We start from the raw sequence: 14,459 nt of genomic DNA, 5'->3' as shown, positions 1-14,459 counted from the left end.
GGGGCTGGTAAGGCAGAACATAGTTTAATGTAGCCAGTTTCCTGGCAGCTTTATAAGTTGTCTCTAACCACAGTGGAATCGGGGTCCTGGCTGGATCAGAAGGCGCCCGTATGGCTTCTCTTGTTCCACGTGAAGGATCTGCTGCGCCGCAAGCACTGGTCAAGAGGGGAGGAGAGGGCCAGTCAGAGGAAGTCCCTCTAGCAGCATCTGGCCTGTGTGTCCCGTCCCCTCACACATGCACACACACGTGCCCACGCTCACCCAGGAGCAGGTAGAAGACCCGGGCAGCCATCCTGCGGGGGCTGAGAGGCGGTACCAGGCTGCTGAAGTCAGGGGCCCTCTTGGCCTGCAGCTCCAGTGCCACTGCCCTAGGGGGGTCAAGCACAGTTAGCTGATGCCCAGCCCAGGCCCACTGATCGAGGCTCCCCTCCCTGGTACCTGTGCACGGCCTCCAGTGAGAGCATCTCGGGCTCCAGGGGCAGCTCCAAAGGCATCTCCACCGGTACTTCAGGGAGTTCAGGCACCACGGGCAGTGCAGGGACCTCTGGCTGCTCCACCTCAGCCCAGGCCCTAGGAGAACGTGTGAGTCAGGTGGAGCAGGGAAGGTGGCAGCTGTGATGGTGACGAGGGGCATGCCCCTCCTAGCCACTTCCCCACCTGGCCGGGGCTACGGCCCGAGCCCACCGGGCTGGCTGCTTACCAGCGCTCTTCCGGGGGCACGAGGCTGATGCGGGCCTCCTCCTCAGCCGCTTCTAGGGAGAGCTCTGCTGGGGGAGGGGAGGGTCTGAGCAGGTGCTTGGATCTGAGCAGTTGGGACTTTCAGGCCACCTGGTCAAACTGGATGCTGGAGCTGTGCAGTGACTTGTTAACACACCGGGGAGAACTAAGGGAATCAATCTATGCTTCCTTGTTAAACGCTCCCTCTGACGAAAACTGTCAGTAGTGGGGGCACCAGTTTCCCAGGACGGTGGTTAGGGTAGTGGTCTCCACTGTTCCTTCTTCTCCGGGTGCTTACCTGCAGACACCATGAGGGGCCCACTGGGCTCCAGGGCCTCCCTCAGGACCTGGGGATGAGAGAAAGAGCACTGAGACCCCAAGCATTACAGAAGCACCTGGGGCAGGGGTGAGGCAGTCCCAGCCCTGAACCAGCCTTGGCTCCAGAACAGGACACACCCAATCCCATGTCCAGGATCTGGCACTGCTGCTCATGTGGGCAGGAGGCCTGCGGGGGCTCGGGCAAAGCAGACCACTCCAGGAAGAGTGAGGGTGCAGGTACCTCAATGTCACTCGGAGTCTCAGGCTTTCTCCTTTCCTCCTCAGCCACTAGCTCCCTCTCAGCAGCCTCCTCTTCAGGCTCCAGGGGCGGCCTTCGCCGGAGTGCTCTTGGGGGTGGCTGGGCACAATGGGTCCAGAAAGCCAGCAGTTCTGGGGGTAGCCGGCCAGCTGGGGACAAGGGGAAATGAGGTTTGAGGTGTGGAGGAACACCAAGAGCAAGGAATGTGCGTTCAGAGGATCCCACACGCCAGCTCCCACCACTCTTCTTACAGTGGGTCGGGGTTCGAAACAGCTCTCCAGGGCTTGTGATGGTTCGTTCAGGCGGCTGTACCATTGGCTGCAGGGTGGAGAAGGCCAAAGCCCAGTTAGGAGAGAGCACTTGTTGCCCCTTCTCCATCTCTGCAGTGCCTTGTTCCATGGCCTCTGGCCTTTCAACTCTTCCAGGCTCCTGCCCCTGCCTGCTCCACCCATGGCTAAGAGTAGGACTATTTTAACCGGTGCTCATGGGTGTGCTGGGCAGGGTCACTAAAGGAGCATGAAGAGTTGTGCATCTGCAAACCCCCAACCATGCACTTGGGGGATGTTCCCCATGCCTCCCCAGGCGTTTAAAGGCCAGCATGCACCTCCCCAGGCCCTTCCTGCCCCACTCTGGCCGTGGAGCCTGTGTGCACTCACACACTCCCAGCAGTGGGCTCTGATCTGCATTTGTTCCTGGAATTTCTCCCGGGAGATCTGAGTCTCCTTGTCCCAGAACAGTAACCGGCGGCGGCGGCGGCGAGGTGGGCTCCTTGGAGGTGGGGCGACTGGGGGCCTCCTCCGCTGGGTAGAGAGTGGGGGAAGGGGCAAGGCTACCCATTACTCCTTTTCCCGTCATCCTGCTGGGCTGCAAACAGGCCCCACACTCCCGCCCCTAGAGGTGCCCTGGGAAGGGGCTTGGGCAGAGCCTCCTCTGGGAGTGTGTAGCTCCTACCCTGTAGGAGGGTACCCACCTGGGAAGTGCAGGCTGGATAAAAGGGGGTATGATGGGAGCCCCACTTACTAATTTGAACAAAGGCCAGTGTAGCCTAGCAGTGGCCTTGGGCTTGGGGAAGCTGCTATGGGTGAGCAGCTCTGGCAGAGCAGGGCCAAGAGGAGGCACGGCTTGGAAGGGATACTACTCACCTCTGGGCTGACTGGGGGCGGCAGACGCACCTCCAGCGGGGGGGTCACCTCTGCAACAACATTCTAGGTCTCGGCTCTGCCCCACACCCATCATCCTCACAGCCCCCAGGCTATCACCCAGAGGGTCCTCCCAGCAAGTAGGAATACAGGGCCCTTGTCTGCAGCAGGTGTGCAAGTGCCCCCAGGAAGGACCCAGGCATGGCAGGCACTCACCAGGAAGTGGGACCGCAGGCTCCCAGACTGCCAGCTTCAGCTCCTCAGGGGCTGGGACCTCGCTTGGAAGGGGCTCTACTGCCCTTTCCAACCTGAGGGAAAGTGGGCAAGAGAAATGAGGACAGCCCCTCCCAGCACTGACCCCCTTCCCAGCCCCGAGGTTCCAGCCCTTACTCTGCAAGAGCTGTGGGTGAGAGCGGAGGGACTATGGCTTCCGGCTCCAGGGCCCGGGGCTCCTCCTTGGGCTCTGCAGAGATAGGATCAGGGCTCAGAGTGCAGAAGAGAAGAGATGGGAGCACTGCCTGGGCCCAGACTGCCCATGTCAGGGGCCTGACTGTCCAGCGCTAGGCGAGCCCCATGTTGCCAGATAGGCCTACCCTCTAACAAGATAGCTTCGCCTTCCTCAGCAACCAGCAGGTCCAACTCTCGGCGGCTGATCTCTGGGAGGTCCCGTTCACCCTGTTGGGAGAGGAAGAACAAGGACAGCAGACTCAATTCCATTTCTGAAAAAGGCAAGTGGATCCAGGGGACTGGGTCTGCCATGGGCCAGGCAGAGGAAGCCCACTGGGTGCTCAGGCGCCAGGACAGGGAGTAGGGAAATGGAGAAGGAGAAGGCAGGACTCTGGGGACAGAGAAGTGGATGCAGGGGGGCTGGGCCATCAGAAGCAGGACTCAGGCCTCAGGCTCTGTGTGCAGGGGGAGCACTCACTTCAATGGGCAGAATGCGTATGGGCTCCGCCTCCAGGAGGGTGATGGCCTCGGGAGACACCACAGTGACCGGGACCCTTTCTGGAGAGGCAGGGAAGTCACATCAGCCCCTCTGCTGCTTTCCAGTTCCCACACCCATGTGGTGAGGCAAAAGCATGGACTCTGTGGTCAAGTCAGCCTGGGTTCTAGTGAGGCCCAGGCCAGTCTGGCAATCTGACCCCAGATATGTTGCTTAACCACCATGGGCTTCACTTCACTTTCCTCATCTGAAAAACGGGGATGAGAATTCTGATCTCAGGACTCGTTAGGCTGTGATGAGGCTACACACATAAAGTGCCCCTCACAGGGCCTGGCTCCTAAGAGAAGCTCAAAGATGGTTATTTCTTCAGCTCTTGGACCTCCCTATGCCTCTCACCAGAAAGAAGGCTCTCTCTGCTCACCTGGCTTCCTAGGCTCTGGAGGGACTTCAGGAGGGATCTCCTCAAGAACTCTCTCTGGGCTCACAGCCTCTAAGAGATGTCGAATCTTGGGGGAGGGATTGGGGAAAAGATAGGGTTCAGCTTTAGGCCCCCGTTTTCCCACTTTCACCTCCTTATCCAGACAGTGGACGGTAATAGCTCTTTATGTGTAATTCTTGTGGCACTGCCATCAGCATCCATGAACTCACTTGCCATCTGGTCTCCTTTCCTCCCATTCCTGCCCTCAGCCCCCACCCCCAGTTGTAGCCTTTGTCAACTTGTGCAAGAAGCACTGCATCCTTATATCAAGTCTTGTAGGGGACACAGGGAACAGAGACAATTCCTGATCTTAAGGAGCATACGGTCTAGTGGGGAAATAAGTTTGCAAATGACCCCAACAAGAGTCAACACAAAGGATAAAACAAGGCCCTAGTAATGTGCTAAGTTCCAAAACAACATTTGGTTCTGACCGTGAGTGGGATAAAGGCTTCATGGAAAAGGGTAGTGTTTGCTTGAGGTCTTTAAGGATATGTAGGACTTAACTGGTAAAGAGTGAGGGGTGACCATTACAGGTCTGGGAAACAGCACAAGCAAAGAAGTGAATGTGGCATCTTCAGGACACGTGGGTCAGACCAGTGTTTGGAAGCCTAAGATGCCCAGGGGATGTGCTGAGAGACGGCTGGGGATGGCTAGCCCTGGACCACGGCATGGAGGCCCTAAATGCTAGTAGTCTGTTTGCAATGGGAAAACACTGGAGGTGTCTTTGAAGAAAGAATAACGTTGTCTAAGCTGGGGGGTGTTGGGAATGGATGGAGAAGGACATGGGGAGGGAACCCAATGCCAAGGGATGATGAGAGCCTGCATTAGGGCCTCAGCAGTGGGAACAGTGCAGGGATGAGTGGGAACAAGAGCTGCCTCTAAGATGATCCTGAATAGGTAAGCAGGGTGGGCTTGTCTGGATGGTTCCACCGTGACAGTCCCCCTGTACTGACTCCTGTGTGGCTGAGCTGTGGCAGGCCCCCTTCCCCCAGCCCCAGTGTCAGATGGGCACAAGAACAGCACTTCCCTTCTGCACTGTCAACTCATCAGTCTGAGTTTCCTGGGGGAATGAGCTCTACCTGAGGGATCCTGAAGGGGCTAGGAAGTCTGGGATCCACAGACATCATCCCAAAGAAGGGGTCTGGAGCATCTTCCAGGGTCTCCATCATGGTCAGGCGGTTAGGAAGCAGCAGGCTGGGTCTGAGAAACAATGTGGGCTGTCAGGGACTGAGGTTGGGATGGGCTGAGGCTAAGCAGCCAGGCTCCCCACTAAAGGCTGGGTGATCCCAGTTCCACGGGGACACTCACAGCTCAGGCTCCACCATATCAATGCGGATCTGCAGCTGGGCACGGTGCAGGCGCTCGAGGATGTGCTGGATGTCCTCTGTGGGCAGGGAGGGCAAGGTAGAGAGCCAGCCTAGCTGAATCCCACTCAGTTCTGCCCGCTTCAGAGCCCTCCCAGCCTTACCTACGAGGTACTGGCATTGTTGAAAGTAGACCCGGATCACGCCGATCTGGAGCTGGGCTGAGAGGTAGAGGGAGAAGCGGGGCCGCGGCAGGCCGGGCTGCGGGGGCTGCACTCGGACCAGCACATAATTGAGGATTTCCTCGCTGGAGGAACAACGTGCCCTGATCACTGCTGCGCCAAGGACGGGCCCCACAAGGACCCGCGCCAAAAACTACCCACCGCAATCCATCCCCTAACCCACCCAGGCACCAGGCCACGCCTCCCTTTTCTGAGCCTTACCACGTCTTCACCACGTTCACCTTCAGGTATTCGCGCTTCACCAACCGGCTGCCGCGCGTCGCAGCCAGCCTGAAGGGGGTGAGCGGATGGGGTTGGAAGGCGTGCGTTGCACTGGGATTTCTGGCCGCCACTCCCCGCGCCCACCCGTCTCAGCCGGCCCTTACCAGATGGTGGCGAAGCAGCCGGTGTGGCGCTGAAGCACGCTGGGATAGTAGAACATCGTTCCTTGGGAGGTTCACCTTCGTCTCTACCACTCCGTGTGGATCTCAATTCGAATTCTTTAGGCACAGGATTTCCCAACACCGAGGGAGATAAGTAAGGATTTGGACAGGTGGGGGCGGGTGGACGTGGAATGCTAAGTAAAAGAACTGATAAACAGTTGGTGGATAAACGATGAGGGGAGACGTGAATGGAGGTGCAGATGGGACGGAGTTGGGACGCCCCTCTCTGTCGGCCCTGAGTGGGTTTGCGCGCCGCGTGGGTGCTTCGAACTTACTGGAGCCTTCCGGGTTGGGTTCCAGGTTGGAGATGCAGAGCTCTGGAGGGAGGCCCGGGCTGTGACCCAGACGAGGTGCCAAGGGAGAACGGACGTCCTCTGCAGAGATGCCGGGCTCCCGGACCTTTGCCCTCAGCTTGGGCCCCTGCAGCTCCGGCCGGGTCGCCCTCCCGCGGGACTGGATCCCGCCGCAGGGAGCGCGCGCTTGGGTGCTTTGCGCCTCGCTGCTCGTTAGATGGCGGCGGCCCACAGAACAGCCAATGAGGACTGGGGGTCGGCGTGGGAGCGCTCGTTCCGGGGCGCCAAGGAGGCTGCCTGCGTTCGAGGCCACAGGGGTCTCCCGAGGCCGCAGCCAGCCAATGGGAAGAACCTTGCGCGCTGCAGGGGCCATTGTGAGGTGTCCTGACCAATGGGCTCTCGTTCTCGCCCCTGGGACCGAGGGTTCCTCGGCGGCGCTTTTCTGCCTACCAATGAGCGGGGAGCAAACCCCAGCCTCCCCCCCTGCAGCGAGCCTGGTAACAAGGGCGCTGCAACCAGCAGGCAAGGTCGGGTCATGCCGAGGGCAACCGCCCGGGCCCTGTTCGGACGTCTGACCTGCGGTTGGACCCTGCCCTTTCCCTCAAATCCCGCCAAGTAGCAATTGATTGACTGTGCCCAGCCTCAGGCCCATCGTGAGCTGGGAGGTAGAAACATGAGAGGTGGCCTTGGAGCCGCCGCAGGTCGCTGGGGAAGTCAGATCTCACAGGAAGCCGGGTCATTTCCTTACACTTCAGCAGTTTTCCTGACCTTGAGCAATTTAGGTTGTGGGCATCCGTCATCTGGCTGTTTTCCAGTCGTGAATATTCTCCCCGCTGAAACAGGCTCTAGCTTCGTTGGATGCAGGGCACACTTCTCAGCATACAAAAGCCACTTGTCTCAAACCGTTCTTTGTGTAAAATTAAGCAGTGCGTTGTAGTTACAAATATCTCTTGTCCCCAGGCCTCCTGCCTTTGCACAGCCATTTCTTTGGCCTAAAATACCCTTCCCAGCCTCAACTCCAGGGTGTGTTTCTGGCTCTTTACAACTGGGCTCTTCTTGGAGCTGAGCTGACCCTATTTTATCTTGTTCCTTCAGTCTGGGAGCTCTTGAGTTTGGGGTCTTGTTTTTTCACTTAGTGCCTGGAATCCAGCTCAGTAAGTAGTTGTCAAATAAATATGCAATTGCCCTAAACTTAAAACCACAGAATGTCAAGGCTGGAATGGATTTCATAGTCCAAGCCTTGTCTTTACAGCTGAGAAAACAGAGGCCCATAGAGACTGTTTCTCCCAGCCCTCACAGCTCCTTAGTGACAGCCTGCTCTCTGAATTTTAGTGTCCCCATTCCCTATTCCAGTGTGCTTCGCTAAAGTGGTGTCTCTATGGTACTTATAAACTGTTTTAATCACTGTACATCTGTTGTCAGTGTTCCTAAGTGTTCACACTGGGGCACAAACATGATAAAGTGGGGGCACCCGCTCTAAAGGTGCTTAGAATCTACTTTAGGAGATCAGCATGGGCCACAGTCATTTGTTCATTCACCCATCACCCATTCACCCAGTATTTATTCCATGCCTACTACGTGGCAGTCTCTCCTCTAGGCACTATGGATATAGCATGAACAAAACAAGTCCCTGTTCTCATGGAGTAGGGAGGGAGAGATGATAAAAAAGTAGACACATAGAAATATGTGAAGTGGTGATCAGTGCTATGAAGAAAAATGAGGCAGCAGAGGAGAACAGAGTATTTTAGACAAAAGAACCAGCAAGTGCAAAGGTCCTGAGGCAGAAATGTGTTTGGTGGGTTCAAGGAGCCTAGAGCAAAGTGACTGAGGAGAAAAATGGCAAGGGGTGAGGTTAGAGAGGGAGATGGGGCCCTATCACAAGGACCTTGGAGGCCACTGTAAGGGTTTGGGCTTTTACCCTGAGTTGAGAGCCAATGGAAGATTTTGAGCAGAGGAGTGAGTTGGTGAGATTTGTGTGTTAAGCGGATCTCTACCGTACTGAGAGTAGGTTGAAGGTCAACAAGAGGAGAAGCAGAAAAGAAGCTGTGGAAGGAAGCAGGAAGAAGAAGTGTGAGAGATGACGGTGGCGTGTTCCAAAGTGGTGGTGGTGGAAACAGAGAGAAGGAGTCAGATTCTGGAAAGATTTTGAAGGAATAGCGAAGGGATTTGCTGATGGGCTGGGTAGGGGGTGTGAGAGAAAATAGAAGTGAAGGGGGTAGCAGGTACAAAGAAGGTCCAGGAGGGCTTTCAGCAAATCGAGTACCTGATTTCCTCACTACTAGTGAGGACGCCTGTTTAAGCTCATGGCTTTGCAGGAGGAGGATGGGCAAGACTGAAGAGAAGGCAGGTCCAAGGAGGCCGAAGGGCTCAAAAGCAGCGCTCAAGTGTGTCAAGTGAGTCAGCAAGAAGATGCTCGAGGATCTGGATTTGATCACGGAGGTGAGCAACTCTTCCCTCTGATTTCCCCTCCCTTGCCAGGCCCCAGGGCCTCCAGCCCCTAGTTTCAGGTCAACTTCAAAGTTCTCCTGTCCCTTTAGATGCCCAGGCCAGAGTCTGACCCCAGGCCTGCTGTGAAGGCCCGAATCAGAGGCCTCTACCCAAGAACTGTGGAGCCCGACTTTCCCATGCGAAGTTGGTGGCTATGATGGCTGTGGGCTCAGTGCCCGTCCTGGTGGCTGACCCTGACCCTCTCCCTAATCCTGGGTGCCTCGAGGGTACAGAGAGCCAGGCCCAGAACCCAGAGCCCAGACAGCTTCCCCACTAGAGCCTCTGGGTGGAGGAGAGGAAAGCGGCCCAGAGACGCCAGCAGGAAGAGAACCCAAGTGCTCTCACAACTTAACACCGCCCTGCAACCCTGCCACCTTCTTCTCCCAACAAATCGGATACTGATCCTTTTTTCAATGAAATTTTATTTCAAATCCTTAGTGAACATCTAAGAAGAAAATATAAAGTGCTTGGTTCTGGGGTTGGGGAAGAGGGAAAGGCCCTGAGTTCACCCCATTTGGACTTTCCCAGTTCAATTCCTCAGAGATAGACAGTGTATTTCAAAATTAAAAAAAACAAGGATAAAAATCATCCTTGAGTTCCCCACTAGCCAGGGTACACGAGGAGTTCGAGGACGCAATCATCACAGACAACCATGGAGAACTAGCACTGAGGGAGGCCGGTCGCCAACGTGGAGAAGGAATCTCTTTCAAAGGAGACAGGAGAGCAGAGAGGGGAGGAGGACGGCGGGCTCCCCAGGCTCTGCACCAAGGACAGAATGGCTGCCTGCTCCTCTGGAGTCTCCTCCAGTAAATGTCGGGCAAAGGCCTGCTCCATCTGCGCCAGAAGAGGTGGGGAGAAGGGACCGTGAGCACAGCAGGCGGGCTCTGCCCCCAGGAGCCCCTCCCCTGGGACCGCCCTGCTCCTCCTGGAACCCCACCCCCACCCCCATAGGAGGCTATTCTGCTCCTACCCCAAACTCACCTGCACTGTGATCAGACTCTTTGGGGTGTGGCTGCGGTCAGGGCTCTCCTCCCAGAAATTCAGTGTTACTCGGAACTTGGGTGGGGGGCCCAGGCCCTGGAAGTACCTGGCCAAGTCTGAAAGAGAAAGGGTCAAGACTTGGAAGAAAGAAAAAAGAAGAGAGAGGGCCACAGGCAGGGAGGAGACAGGGAGGAACCCATAGCAGAGAAAGACAGGTGGGCGCGGGGCCACTTGGAGACCAAGGCCAGAGCAGGAGCTGCAGGGTTGCGAGGCTGTTGCCTTGCTCCAGAAATGCTAGGAACTAAGCTGCTACTCCTCCATTTGCAAAGAGGAAAAGGTGCCCCTTCCTGGGGTAAGAAGTATTTAGAGGAGGCCAAGGAACACACAGCCCGACAAGCTCTCTGCTGGGCGAGGGTAGAGTCCCCGCAACAGCAGCCCTGGCTGCTAACCAAGATGTGCCCACACCCTTGTCTGCTCGTACCCTCCCTACGGAGGCATCTATGGCTCTGGGGACACACACACTCGGGTCCCCTTTACTTCTGGCTGCCACACCCAAGGTGAGAGTTAGAGTTGAATAGAGGCAGGAAGTGGAATTCCAAGCATGGATGGGAGGGGGGCAAACTGAGGGGATGCCTGGAGTGTGGTAGGGCCATGCGTTGTGACGTGTGCCAGCTCGCCCGAATGTGTGGATGGTCATGGGTGCAAGTGTGTATGTGGGAGAAGGCCACGGGGCGCACCCTCCCATGATGATTGTACACTTCCACATGATGGTGCTCCCCGAGATGTGACACTCTGGAGCCCATCTTCGGTGGCCTTGGCTGGGGAAGGAGGGCTGCCAGGGCTGAGCGCAGGGCTCCACAGGATGCTCTGCACAGGCTGTGAGGGAGGACCTGCTGGAGGGAGCACAGGGGGCTGGCAGGTCCTACCAAGTCGAGCCCAGCGGGGACTAAAGGGTAGGGACAGGGGCTCAGGGCCTGGAGCAGTCTCACCTCTACAGAAGTGGGTGGTTCTGAAGAGCTCCACGCACTTATTGCTGGGCAGGAGATGCGGGCCTGGACCAGGAGGGGTCCTGGGTGCGTTCCAGGAGATGGGGATGGGGCAAAGGCGTTGCACGAAGAGGCCTCGGGAGTTACTGGCCACCAGGACGCCTCTCTCGAGCTGGCTCAGCAGGCGCTGGGTGGGCTCTTGCGGGCCAGGCTTGGGAAATACTACCTGCTCCATGCCATACTGGGAGCCTGAGGGCTCAGCCACGAGGCGGCAGTCCAGGCTCTGCACCTGGGCCTCACCCACCACGCGCCCATCGTAGATGAAGGTGAGCAGCAGCGAGTAGTCTGTGGCCATCTGCACCAGTGCCTCTCCCCAGGGGTCCACCTGGTCAGCACAAGGCTCTGGGGAAATAAAAAGGGGCTCCTTGCAAATCCAGTGTCTTTATTTTGCTGATGAGGGGTGTGAGACCCAGAGAGGGAAACCAAGCCAGGCCTGGGAAGAACAAGGCAGGCTGTGGGGTGGGGACAGCAGCTGTACCTTCTGAGGTTAGAAAAGATACCCTCCCTCCTCATCCTCACCCCCCAACCCTCACCAGCCAGGGGGCTTCCTGTCAGACTTTCCCATCACTCAGGAGAGTATCTAATACAGAAATTCCCACTGAGGGCTCAGGGCTTAATGCCCCGGTCTTACAGCTGACAAGAAGGTCCCAGAGATTGGGCCTTTGCTTAACCCACAGAACTCAGTGTTTCAAAGTGGATTTCCAGGGGACAGAGTATGCAGGGGTTTTTTTGTTTTTTTTTGGTGAGGAAGGTTGTCACTGAGCTAACATCTGTGCCAATCTTCCTCTATTTTATGGGGGACACCACCACCGAGTGGCTTGATGAGTGGTATGTAGGTCCATACCTGGGATCTGAACCTGTGAACCCCGGGCCGCCGGAGTAGAGTGCGCAAACTTAACCACTAAGCCACCAGGCTGGCCCCTGTAGTGGGTATTTTTGAGAAGCAAACTGTTTGGAGTCTGGAGTCTGGCCAGGTGCCTCTGTCCCGGGAAGGTGGGCCCAGCTTGTGGCAAGCCCTGACAGATTAGATAATGCATGCATAGCCACAGGAAGATGACCTGGGGGCACAGGGAGCAGGGATGAGTCAGAAACACCACCTGAGTCTGGAGAGGAGAGAAGCTCCAGGGACCCCTGATCTCCTTGGACAGGGGCCTCAGTTTTGTCTGTACCTGGAAGGGGAGCAGAGGCATGTCGTTCAGACTGGGACTGGGAAGTCCAAGGACCAGAGAGTGTGGCATGGGATGACACACAAAGCAGGGGAGGTGGTACCTTCCTGAGGCTCAGGGCTGTTGCTGCTGCTGCTGCTCCCGAAGTCTGAATGGCCCGAATCCCCATTGGCCACTACCTCCTCCTGCAGACACAGGGACTATCATTGGCCACCTCTCCCCCTAGTTACTGGCCTGCCCTCAGGCCCACCCAGCTCTCTCCCCAGCTCTTACATTCTTGAGGGGGTCCTGGGGCAAGGAGGGACTGAGTATGCAGTTCTTCCTGGCACCCCCATCCTCCTCCCTCTCAGAGGACACAGAACTGTGGTGTCGCTTTGATGGTGATTTCTGGGTCCCTGGCTGGGCTGTAGAATATTGTTCAGGGGGAGAGAAAGGTCAGAGCCTTAAGTGGGGACAGGAGGTAGGGGAAGGAGAGGAGGCAGTAAAAAGATGGGCAGGACTGGACAGGGGACCCTCGGGAGCCGCTCCCCGTGGACAGGGATAGGGTGGAACTCTGACCAAGGTTGTGGAGTGGGCCCACCTCCTCCCAGCAGGCTCTGATCTCCAACCTTCCTCCCTAGTCTGCTGATTCTAGGAGTAGTTGGGCAAGGGGACACTCACCAGGAAGGGTTCCTGGTGGCAGCAGCCGATACACCTTGTAGGGCTCAGCCCCATCCCGATGGCCATTCTCAGGAACCTCCTCAAATTCAAGACTCTTGTTGAGAGCACAGCGCAGACGGGTCTTCCAGATAGCAGGGCCTTCTGTGTCCCCTTCCTTGTACTTCCCCTTAAATATCGCCCAGGCCTAGGAGAAAGAGGGAGTGGAGAAGGGGCGTCACAGACCCCGGCTGACCCTCCACCAGGGCCAGCTTCGCGGACATGCGGCCTGAGCACTCACACAGCCTGGGATAGGTCTATGCTCCGCTGTTGCCGTCTTGAAATCCTTAATTTTTGCATTTTCATTTTATACTGGGCTCTGATAATTACATAGCTGGTTCTACCCTCCAATTCCCCTTAATTTAAAACCCAGGCAGACGAAACCCCTCGAGGGCAAGAGCGCCAGTGCAAACTCCATCCTCACTCGGAGGGAGGGGCTGGTTCCCAGGCCCTTTCACCTTGAAGAAGGCGGCATCCTGGTCCTCCCTGAAGTCCTGCTTGCCTGCGTGCTTCCAGGGAATCCGGAACATGGTCTTAGCGGCATCATCCCAGCACACCCCTGGGAACTGCCCACTTTCCACTTGCTCTACCACCCAGTTCCGGAGCTTTCTGGTGCAGCGTGCCCTGCCGGATGCCATCCTGGGGAGGAGAGCAGCAGGAAGCATCAATAGAAATGACACTTTGGGAGGGCACATCTGCTGAGATCCTGGCCATGGGGGTTGGATTCTGGCAAGGCCCCCAGAAATCCCATTCATCCTTTGCCTCCAGACATAGCTCAAAATTCTCTGAGGCTGAACTGTTTCTGCCATTACTAGTGATTACAAAAAATACATTCTTTTTAACATCTGGAGATGTGACATCTGGAAGGAAACCTTAGACCTTGGTCTTAATTTTAAGACTTTTTGGGAATCTATCATTTTGTTGTTCTGTTCCTGGTAAGAGGCCTGTCTAGATTCCCCAAGCATTTGCAGAGGCTGTGTCTGTTCTGAGATGGCTCATCAACCCACCCCCCCCATCTCCCCCATCCTTTAACCCCTTAACCCCCATTCCTCCCCTCTGCTTGCCCCAGGGGTAGGTCGGGTAGGGAGCTGGGGGCAGGGGGTGGAGCTGCAGGGAAGTGGGCAGGGCCAGAAGGCAAGACAACAAACAGGGCCACCTGGAGCAAGGGCAGAGCCTTCTTCCCTGAACAACCTGACAGCTCGTCCTCCTGTCCTTTGCCGATAGCGCTCCGGTCACTGGCCCCTGGTCAGTCTCTCACTCGGGCCAAACCTCCTGCTTCCTAGCTCACAGGCCTGCTGTTTATTCCTCAGTCTAGCAGGGTCCCCTGGGAGTCCCTGCTCCCACTTCCAATCCTGCCCTAGACCCAGGCTGACACCCGTTCTTAGCTGATCTTACCTGAGCTGCTGTGCCGGCTGTCCCAGGGCTCTGCTGACCTCAGCTCGGCTCCTGGCTGGGCAGCTTCCTGATCTCTCCGCCCCTTTCTACAGTCCCCACCCTAAGTTTCACTTCTACTCCCCCGAGGTCCTTTTCCCAGAAATCACGTGGTCCCGAGTTGCAGGGCAACCAGTCACCACCAGAGGGAAGCAGCATCTGAGAATCTTGCTGTGAAGATGCAGGAGGGCCCCGCCCTACCCAGGCTCATTCCCCATCCGCCCTCAGATAGATACTCCTTGCTTGTATCTTATCATCTGTGACACTACTGCTTCCCCAGGGAGGCCACAGTGTCCTGGAGTCTGGCCTGGGACCTCTGGATAGCTCTGTATCCCCTGTGCATCTGTGTTCTCCCACAGTGCCTGCTTAGTGCCTATTAGGTGTCCTCAAATATCAGCTGAATTTGATGAAAGGAAGGGAGACTGGGAAGAAGGAAGCCCGAGATGGGGCTGGCTGGGCAGGGCCTCCCTCGGGCATCCATGGTGTCAATTCCTTCCCGGCCCAAAGTCCAAGGAGGGTTATGCGGTGGGCTGCAGG

General features: G+C 56.8%; 2 protein-coding genes across 10 annotated transcripts; both read right to left on the bottom strand.

Moving 5' to 3' along the window:
• Nucleotides 1-5: 5 nt before the first annotated feature.
• On the bottom strand, nt 6-7,005 carry REC8 (REC8 meiotic recombination protein). Of its 3 annotated transcripts, none has more exons than XM_014733671.3 (20): nt 6,098-7,005; nt 5,766-5,879; nt 5,602-5,670; nt 5,323-5,465; nt 5,163-5,238; nt 4,934-5,054; nt 3,798-3,882; nt 3,359-3,438; nt 3,027-3,108; nt 2,824-2,896; nt 2,650-2,741; nt 2,437-2,486; nt 1,951-2,094; nt 1,546-1,612; nt 1,277-1,443; nt 1,016-1,064; nt 701-767; nt 439-570; nt 262-368; nt 6-155 (listed from the first exon to the last, which is right to left on the bottom strand). In XM_014733671.3, the coding sequence occupies exons 2-20, from the start codon at nt 5,819-5,821 to the stop codon at nt 64-66; spliced, it is 1,752 nt and encodes a 583-aa protein (XP_014589157.1). In that variant the 5' UTR covers nt 5,822-5,879; nt 6,098-7,005; the 3' UTR covers nt 6-63. The 3 variants fall into 3 exon arrangements, with proteins under 3 accessions (XP_014589157.1, XP_014589158.1, XP_070129110.1); XM_014733672.3 differs by having other exon boundaries at nt 701-764; XM_070273009.1 differs by lacking the exon at nt 6,098-7,005 and having other exon boundaries at nt 5,766-5,956.
• Nucleotides 7,006-8,998: 1,993 nt separating this feature from the next.
• Nucleotides 8,999-14,442, bottom strand: IRF9 (interferon regulatory factor 9). 7 transcript variants are annotated; one of them, XM_070273225.1, is made up of 10 exons: nt 13,887-14,025; nt 12,950-13,130; nt 12,456-12,639; nt 12,069-12,199; nt 11,899-11,980; nt 11,727-11,798; nt 10,573-10,971; nt 10,321-10,476; nt 9,584-9,699; nt 9,005-9,436 (listed from the first exon to the last, which is right to left on the bottom strand). In XM_070273225.1, exons 2-10 carry the CDS (start codon nt 13,127-13,129, stop codon nt 9,263-9,265), a joined length of 1,494 nt encoding a protein of 497 aa, XP_070129326.1. In that variant the 5' UTR covers nt 13,130; nt 13,887-14,025; the 3' UTR covers nt 9,005-9,262. The 7 variants fall into 7 exon arrangements, with proteins under 7 accessions (XP_070129345.1, XP_070129326.1, XP_005603301.2 ...); XM_005603244.4 differs by lacking the exon at nt 10,321-10,476 and having other exon boundaries at nt 13,887-14,442; XM_070273229.1 differs by lacking the exon at nt 11,727-11,798.
• Nucleotides 14,443-14,459: the final 17 nt, after the last annotated feature.

The sequence above is a fragment of the Equus caballus genome, chromosome 1 (genome assembly GCF_041296265.1).
Source record: "Equus caballus isolate H_3958 breed thoroughbred chromosome 1, TB-T2T, whole genome shotgun sequence".
Taxonomy (NCBI): domain Eukaryota; kingdom Metazoa; phylum Chordata; class Mammalia; order Perissodactyla; family Equidae; genus Equus; species Equus caballus.
This window is presented reverse-complemented; position numbering and strand designations above follow the sequence as displayed.

Excerpts from the sequence above, each read along its gene's own strand:
- IRF9 (XM_070273225.1), bottom strand. The coding sequence starts at position 13,129 with ATGGCATCCGGCAGGGCACGCTGCACCAGAAAGCTCCGGAACTGGGTG. Across the intron at positions 11,981-12,068 it reads CCCAGGACCCCCTCAAGAAT|GAGGAGGTAGTGGCCAATGG; the intron begins GTAAGAGCTGGG and ends CTGTGTCTGCAG. Across the intron at positions 11,799-11,898 it reads CAGCCCTGAGCCTCAGGAAG|GTACAGACAAAACTGAGGCC; the intron begins GTACCACCTCCC and ends CTCCCCTTCCAG.
- REC8 (XM_014733671.3), bottom strand. The coding sequence starts at position 5,821 with ATGTTCTACTATCCCAGCGTGCTTCAGCGCCACACCGGCTGCTTCGCC. Across the intron at positions 5,239-5,322 it reads ACAATGCCAGTACCTCGTAG|AGGACATCCAGCACATCCTC; the intron begins GTAAGGCTGGGA and ends CCCTGCCCACAG. Across the intron at positions 3,109-3,358 it reads TACGCATTCTGCCCATTGAA|GGTGAACGGGACCTCCCAGA; the intron begins GTGAGTGCTCCC and ends CTCTCCCAACAG.